The 9,151-nt window shown below is 32.3% G+C and overlaps 1 protein-coding gene and 1 pseudogene across 4 annotated transcripts; one reads left to right on the plus strand and one right to left on the minus strand.

Moving 5' to 3' along the window:
- Positions 1-1,903: 1,903 nt before the first annotated feature.
- On the plus strand, positions 1,904-8,388 carry LOC140888893 (serine carboxypeptidase-like; annotated as a pseudogene).
- Positions 5,953-7,313, minus strand: LOC140893042 (uncharacterized). 4 transcript variants are annotated; one of them, XR_012152988.1, is made up of 4 exons: positions 7,050-7,313; positions 6,734-6,854; positions 6,456-6,627; positions 5,953-6,296 (listed from the first exon to the last, which is right to left on the minus strand). XR_012152988.1 is itself a non-coding variant. In XM_073302113.1 (3 exons), exons 1-3 carry the CDS (start codon positions 7,275-7,277, stop codon positions 6,124-6,126), a joined length of 522 nt encoding a protein of 173 aa, XP_073158214.1. In that variant the 5' UTR covers positions 7,278-7,313; the 3' UTR covers positions 5,953-6,123. The 4 variants fall into 4 exon arrangements, 2 of the variants coding, with proteins under 2 accessions (XP_073158214.1, XP_073158215.1); XR_012152987.1 differs by having other exon boundaries at positions 6,726-6,854; XM_073302113.1 differs by lacking the exon at positions 6,456-6,627.
- Positions 8,389-9,151: the final 763 nt, after the last annotated feature.

Raw genomic sequence — 9,151 nt, forward strand, 5'->3', positions numbered from 1 at the left:
CAAAAGTTATGAAAATGTTTCTGGTGTTCGAATAATTTTTTCGTTTGAATTAAATATACCTCATTCCGCGTTAATGATTTTTTCGGCTGATGTACTTAATAATACTTCTGCTTCTTTGTTTTCTATATAGGCAACCAAAGTTCCTGTTCCATGAAGTAAATCCACCTGGAAACGTAACATGTACACATTTGTTAAATAAAAATATGAGGTAACAAAGATTTGTAGTGGGAATTTGGATATTATATCTATAATGGATTTAGGTTTATAAGGTATTAAAATAACTTTAAGTGGTTTGGGGCTTGGGAAGTCGTTATTACAAAAAAGACATCTGAATTCACATCTGTATATAGCTCCACAACCTTTCAAGCAGTCTGGGCAAGCTAAAAAGTGCAGATGATGTTGTTGTTCTGAGATTTTGAGTGTAGCTTTAACCCAAAAAGATTTAACCTGTAATTGGGAATGTAGCTATTATAATATTTGTTTATGACATATGTATGTGTGAATATATTTATATGCATATGTATCACAATATCAATAAACATTTAAATGCCCGATAAATGTTAAATATACATGGATATATAGATCACATGATGGGTTTAATGTAAAAAACAATCCTAAAAAATACAGAATGTTGCATATTTATCATATATATATAAATATATATCATACTATCAATAAAATATTTAAAATATCCGATAAATATTAAATATACATGTATATATAGATTATACAATATTTTTAATTTTAAAACATATTTTAAGGTTCGAAAAAAAAATCACACTTAATACTCATATATTTATATACATATACAATAAAAAAAAAATTGTTTAAAGAGTTTTTTTTAGTTTTTAAAAGTATTTTTTAAACATTATTCTTATTACTTATTATAGAATTAAAATTTTTTACATTTTAATTTTATATTCAAAATTTTTATATTATCTAATTTAACCATATTATAGATGATATATAATCCGTGTATGGTGAAATTCTAATTTTTTAAAAAATAAAATTAAATTAGTGGCAGCGATGTAAAGGGTTTCCTCTGCACAGCAGAAGATCCGCACCCCATTTTTCATCGATCAGAGGTGATATAAATTTTTTTCAGTACAAAACTATATATATCGGTGATACCTTTCGAAATTTCAGTATCATAAGTATGCAAGTTATACGTATTAAAAATTTTGATACTCCAAAACAAATTATTATTTTTATTGATTTCATTTTAATTAATGAATTCAACAAACCAGAATTTAGAACCTATGTTTGTACTAAAAAAAAACATATTTTTTTTATAAAAAAACCAAATTAAAATAAAAGAGTTTTTTAAAAAAAATACAAAAAGCAAAAAAAAAAAAAAAAAAAAAAAAAAAAAAAAAAAAGAAGAGCCTGTGCCATCAAATTGATGTACTCTCTAGACGGACTTCAATAATTTCCGTTTCACACTGCATAACATAAAATATAATCCATTTTCACTATAGTACTATAAATAGGAGAATCAACTAAATTAGTATAAAATTTGGTATCGTTACTATTTTGAAAAGAATAGTTTTAAAGGTGTCACTAATATATCATATTTTGAAAATTGAAGAGTCAAACTTAAGAAATTCACACAATAGATGCAAAATTTTCAATTTTATATTACAACACTTGAGATTTTTCCAACATGAAAATTTAATCAGGAAGACATGTGTTATTGAAAAATTAGACAAAAGTAAATAATTAGAAAAATCAATAAATGTCACACTAAGATTTAAAAATTTTGAGAATTTCTTTTAAAAATTGCATGATTGATGATTATATAAAAGGAGTATTACCTTAAAACATTTTCTTTCTCACAAAAAATGCTATAAAAACTGGCCTTTGTAGTGCTGCTCAGAACTCAATCATGAACAAAGGAACTCTAATGGCTTGCACATTTCTTCACCATTGTTACCTTTTCACATTTGTCTCTGTGTTCTTAATTTCTGCAACATTTTCATTAGCAAGAACCTTCAATGACGATCATTTTTCCAATATGAAATCACCAAAACCAGAGTCTCAGGCAGAAAGGCTCATCAGATCATTCAACTTGTCCCCAAAGCATGGTATGAACAATCATGTCGGGGAAGTTTCCGGATACAGATTCGATAACGAATCGAGGATCGTCGAAAGGAAGATTAAGTTACCATTTGTTTTGGAAACAAGAGGATCTATCTCTGACTTGGGTCATCATGCTGGCTACTATAGAATAAAGCATTCCAAAGCTGCAAGTTATATTGTTGCTTGACACTTTTAAATACGGATTTCGGTAGCAGTGAATTAGCTTTATTTTATGAAAATGGCCCATTCAAAATAACAAAGAACCTCTCCTTAACATGGAACGAGTTTGGATGGGATAAGGTATCCAATATTATATACGTCGACCAACCAACGGGGACCGGCTTTAGTTACAGTTCTGCCGATGCTGACATTAGAGAAAATGAGGAAGGTGTTAGCAATGATCTATATGACTTCTTGCAGCTCTTTTTCAATATCATGATTCTCCATTTCATGAATACAAGGAATTATGATTCTTGATTTCTTAATATCTAAAGAGTTTTATGATGTCTACTGTCAGGAGTTTTTCAAGGGGCATCCAAAGTTTGCAGGGAATGATTTCTACATAACCGGAGAATCTTATGCGGGGCACTATATTCCTGCGTTGGCTTCTCGAATTAATAAAGGAAACAAAGACAAAGAAGGCATTCATATCAATTTAAAGGTTTTTATGTGCTTCTCAAGTAGTTCTGTATGTTGCTGCCATTGAATATCATCTAGTCAGAAAGTTGTTTTTACGGATCCGAATTCTTATTTCGCAGGGAATGGCCATAGGAAATGGATGGACTAACCCAGAAATCCAATATCAAGCGTACACCGATTTTGCTTTGAAAATGAAACTACTCACACAGGATGAGTACGATAGCTTTAAACCAGATGTTTTACAATGTGCAAAAGCAGCTAAACTTTGTGGTATTACTTTAAACTTCAGCCTTCCATGTGTTTCCATATATATCGACGACGATAAAAATAACTCTGCTGTCTATTGCTGTTCTTTAGGCCCAGATGGTGGACCTAAATGTTACCAGGCACAAGAACTTTGCAATGACATCTTCTTAAAGATAACATACACTAACGACGGAATAAATGTAAGCTATATTATTCTTTGACATGTGCTTATCATGTCTCTTGAGAACAAGATACACTGTTTAACTACAAGAAGCATTTTAACTCGTGTGGCATGTGCAGTACTATGATATAAGAAAGAAGTGCAAGGGTCTCATGTGCTACGACTTCTCTAACCTGGAGCGGTTTCTGCGACTGGAACCCGTCAAAATCGCTCGGTGACATAGAGTTCGTCTCATGCAGCACCTCAGTGTACTACGGCATGCTCGGAGACTTGATGAGAAATCTTGAAGTAGGAATACCTGCACTATTGGAGGATGGGATCAAGTTACTTGTGTATGCTGGAGAATATGATCTGATATGCAACTGGCTCGGTAAGAAAGACTCCAGCATAGAGCTTCTGAAAGTACTACACATCTCATACATTTACATTTTACATATGATCTGATATGCAACTGCCATGAAATGGTCGGGGCAGAAGAAATACTTAGCAGCATCCACGGCTCCATTCACCGTAGATGGTGCAGAGGCTGGATTGCAGAAAGGATATGGACCACTTGCTTATCTGAAAGTGCACAACGCCGGTCATATGGTTCCGATGGATCAGCCTAAAAATTCTTTAGAAATGATAACAAGGTGGATGAAAGGCCAAAGCCCCTTGAGTCAGGCAGGTTATTTGTGATTTGCCACCATTAATGGAGATATATAATAAGAATAGCATCCTACTTTGATACACAGAAGCCCGACAGATATCCTGCTGATGTATTTGTGCAACTAATCTACATGAATGAAAACTTTAGCAAAAATACAGTGCCGTATTTATCTGATGACTTGCATTCTGTCATTTTTGGGGAGAGTAAGATGAGCCAATGAAAAGAGCCAGAAAAAGGCAGTCCATTATGTATATTCAGATGGAAAAACAGAATATGGTCTCAACTTTAGATTTAAGCATCCAAAAATAAACAGATCCACGAAAACAAGAACGAATCTAATGCTAAACCAGTATTATGATCGTCAGGATTTCCTAATCAATCCTTGTATAGAAAATAAAGTTGACACACTCTCAGCTAACAGATTAGTCGTCATTCGAGATATACTCTCCTCTAGGCATCATCATAGAGCAACAGAAAGTAATCGGTTGCAAGAGCAAAGATTACGTTTTCTTTTCGCTGTCATGGCGAGAAACTTTCTTAAGAACTTCGTTATGAATTTTAAGTTCCAAAAATATTGTTGGTCGGTGGCAAAGCACGGGGCTTTGAATGCAGCAGGTGAATAATACTAACAATATCATATTTCAAATTAAGTTAAGATAAATTTGAAAATGTTAAATCATTTTCCCAATCATTCTGGCATAAACTTTTGTGACAGTGCTTCTAGAGATCAAGGGAGTGTTTGCAATCACTAAAAAAAAGTGATTGTTAGCTTTTGGCTTAAAAAATTCATTTTTGTGTGTTTCTTAAACCTAGATTATGTGTTAGCTTATGCTTAACTTAATTGAAATCCAAAGGCTAATCATGTGGTGATTATGATTCTCCAAAAGTGATTCTAAATAGAAGGTCATTGTTAAAATAACTCTAATCACTTATTTATCAAACACTACCCAACTTTGATTTTTAGATTTTTTACATTTGTTTCCAAACACTACCAACTTTTGATTTTTCTTAAATTTTTTATAATCTATAAATTAATCACTTCTACAAAAGCACAATCTATTGCAAACACTCCCTAAATATAATGTGATAATCCACTTTGTAAAATTGACATGTGCATCCGGTATACAGCAGTGGGGTATCAATCAAAGGATGGATAAAAAAAATTAAAAGACAAGGATAAATAATATACAGCGTGAAAAAGTATAGATCGTTGGGGAAAACAATGGATATTGAGATTGGCGAAGCTCTCTTTGAGAGGAGATGCAAAAAAATTTGCAAATGTGATAATAATGCAGTGTTGACGTGGTGCTATTGTATAGTGTTGTATGAACACTTCCGATTATAAACACTAAAACTGCAAAAAATCGAAAGATACGTGACTAATAGTGAAATTTGAGTAATTATAAAAATCAACACATGGCAAACTAAATCTTTAAAGTTTGAATTATTGAGAAAATCACATAATTAGATTTTTTAAAGAGATATTACATCAATTCGTCTCACACACGAAAATGCTATAAAACTGGCGTTTGCATTGCTTATCAGAACTCATAAACAAACTTTTGTGTTGGCAGCAACACTTTTTTGCCATTATTGCGTTATATTTCTATGTACAATATCTGATATCGTGTATTATATATACAATATGAGCTTAATGTATGTGCAACCTTGAGTTGATAGAGAATCAACACTACAATCAAATCAATAGATGAATGTAGTCTCCACTAAACAATTTTCAAGAATTTAATCTCTTTGTCTCCGGGCTTAACCTCTACCTGCCAGTTTTTCCACAAACTTTTTCCATAAGACTCGAGCATCAAACATTATCAGAGAGCTTAACTTGTTTCCAGAACTCAATGTGAACATATTGTTATGACAATGCAGTCACAGAAATAACAGTTGTTCCATATGAACACTCTACAGTTCCATCCATTTTCATAACCTTTTATTGATACAAAAATGTTAAAGTGAATCAACGGAAAAGGTCCGAGAGAAAAAAACCTAGCTTCCATTTCTTTATTCACAAATTTGACTGCAAAAAATTGAGAAGGAAAGCAGAGGAGATCAGTTGTAACTGCACAGGGTTTATACTTGGAGGGAATGGTGATGTTACAAGAATAAATTCCATCAGTTGTGCCATGAAAAAAGAAGGATAGTATGAAAATAAACCAATCAAGGTTACATTGATGATAGGATAACCAGTTTCCGCAAACCATTGAATTGCATTGGCTAGCAGTGAGCCATGTATAATACAATGACTAGAGTCAGAGGCTCGTCCAAAAATTTACCCAGCTGAATATATTTTTACAACTCAATGCAATAAAATTTGTCAAGGAACACCTCTTACATGGTACAATTCCCTCATTGTCTCAATAGCTGGTTGAAAACCAGTCCTTAAGGGCACAACTGACACCACTCGCTGATGCTGGGCATTTCCATTGTTCGGGTTTGATAATGTTACAGTTAGCATCTCTCCCTCCAGAACCCTGCCAGCAGTCATTGCTGAGAAAAGTAAAATGAGTCAATATTATGAGTCCGAAAACTGAAAAGGCATTCCCATATGTTCATTCTGATGGGAAAACAGGATATGTCTCAACATGAAATGCAAGCATCCAAAAATAAACAGATTCGTGAAAACAAGAATAATAATCTAATACATACCATTACTTTTATTGTAGGTAATCTCCAGATATAGTGTGAATTCGGTGAATCCAAATAAAAACCATGTTATAGTTCCTCGACAAAATCATAGATCACTAAGTCAGAAGTAAGTTCACTTTTCCAGTTCAATTCACAGTTCAGTCACATTTACAAGCTGTAAGTTACACCTTTCCTACATCTCACAAAATTCATAGAAAAATTCACTAGTATACAAAGCAAAAATTAAAAACTCAATAATGATATTTAGACAAGATTTGCCATAGAACTAACAAATGTACCAGCATGAGGATGAGTCTTGGCAAATTCAAAGAATTCGTCTGCCGAGCAACCAAACAACACTCTTGCAGCCCTGTCAAACATTACCACCACAAAAACCTTCGTATCCGTAGCAATAGATACCTGCAAACATTTTCCAAACAGTTAACATAATATCCAAGCTCTTCCCAAGAAAATCACGTCTCTGTAAAGTATTTCAAGAACCCAAAACATGGACCTTTGATAAAACAGCAAACAATCCAATAAAAGACAGAACTTTGTACATAAATCCTGCAACATTAAAGACTTTTGCAATCCCAGATCATTGAAAACACTAACAAGAACACGAAAGAGGCGCTTGGAAGCAGACGCAAGTGGGTTGAAACTGCTGCTAAAACTGCAGTATCTGCAAGCAGCGGAGGTATCGGGGAGAGTCTTGTCACAGGCGGAGCAAACTCGGTAGCATAAATTGGTGTGGTCGATCGCCACCACAGTACACATTATCGTTGCTGGCGAATCATTTCTCACCATTGGCCTTTTCCTCGTTTTGGATTCATCGGAGTTCATCGCACTGATGTCTGAAGAGGAAGAGAAGATGGCAGAACCCTGAATTAAATCGGGTTTTTTAAAATTAATTAATAAAATAAATAAATTTATGAAAATAAAAATATCGAATAATTATTTTAAAATAAAATAAATAAAATTAGTGGCCGCGATGCGAAGGGGTGGGAATTTCAAGCCTCGCCTCTTTTCTTTTCTTTTCCCTTTTTTTTTTTTTTGAGCCAAGCCTCGCCTCTTAGATTTATTATCGAGTTTTTTTTCCTTTTTTTTTGAAAAAATATCTTGATAAATAGTTTATTTTTTATAATTTGAAAAAATCATAATAAATCATGTAAGCTAATAATTATGAAGATGCTAACATTTTAAAATTAACAACAATAATAGATAAAAATTGGCTTTTGGAAAGAAAATCTCAAAGCCACCTTCCACAACCTATGCGGAACTTGTAGCTAGAGATGTAAATGAGACGAACAGTTCGCGAACTATTCGGGTTTCGGCTCGTTAAAAGCTTGTTCGAGCTCGTTTAATGAGGCTCGTTAAGGCAAACGAACCAAGCTCGAGCTTTACAATATTCGGCTCGTTAGCTCGTGAACATGCTCGTTAACAAGCTCGTAAGTCATCTCTTAGACGAAAAAATAAAAGTATTGATATTTAATTTATAAATTTACATTTTATTTATGAAAAATATTGAAAAATCTATAAAAATTAATTTATTAGAATAAAATTACAAATTTTAATAATAATATTATATTTTTTTCAAATATATAATTTAGTTTTTAATTAATTTAATGAATATTTAAATTTATAGTTTAAATATATTAAGCTTGTTTAGGCTCGATAAAAGCTCGAATAAGCTCGTGATCCATGAATATATTCATTAAATAAGCTCGGGCTCGGCTCGTTTATAAATGAACCGAGCTTGAACATTCAAAAGCTCGGCTCGGCTCGTTTACATCCCTACTTGTAGCCATTCATGAGGGGCTTAGGATGGTGCAGACTCATAATCTGAAAATCCACGAGGTGAACACAGATTTTTTGTTGACAGCGCAAGCAGTCGCTAGTCCAAAAGAAGATTTTAGTTACATTGGCGATATTGCTACCGAAGTATATAAATTGATCACAACTGGCCATACAATTCGGTTGAATCATACACGAAGAACGGCGAATGCAGCTGCACATCACCTTGCATTTTTTGTTATTTCTTCCCCCCTTCCTTTTATTTAGAAGCTTGGGAATTTTTCTCTTTGGTTGGTTAATCTTATAATGAACGATCTTTTGCAATAAAATTATAAGTTTTCCAGTAAAAAAAATTTAAAAATTGGGGATATAAAAAATTTCAGTTAAATCATTAAACATATTTTTAATACATTGATAACAATGTAATAAAATAAATAAATAAATATTTTTGTTTGGTTAAGAAATCCGATAATTTAATATTCGTTAGAGTAATACAATTTCTAATTTTTCCCATTCAAAAAAATTTCTAATTTTCCAAATATCCAATACAACATTATAATATATTTGTGCAACAGGTACCAAAGATTAGCATAATGACGCGTTTTTTTTCCTAAACAAGAAATATAATGTTGTTTTGAAACTTGTTCTTATAGCCATGAATTTGGGTTTTATCTGTCACATCAATCGGTTCCATCATTAAAATAAAGGCAATTTAGGTCATGCTTTTTACGGTCCGTTTGGAGGAGGGACGGCCCACCATTTTTTTTTTTTTTTTTATCTTTTTTATATATTATATTATAATTAATGATTTTAAATATTTTATGTATAGTTAATAAATTTTGAAAAAAATTATATTATTTGAAAAGTTTTTATATATGATTATAAGTTTTAATGATTTACATGATTTATTATAATTTATGTTT

The sequence above is a fragment of the Henckelia pumila genome, chromosome 3 (genome assembly GCF_033568475.1).
Source record: "Henckelia pumila isolate YLH828 chromosome 3, ASM3356847v2, whole genome shotgun sequence".
NCBI classification, from domain to species: domain Eukaryota; kingdom Viridiplantae; phylum Streptophyta; class Magnoliopsida; order Lamiales; family Gesneriaceae; genus Henckelia; species Henckelia pumila.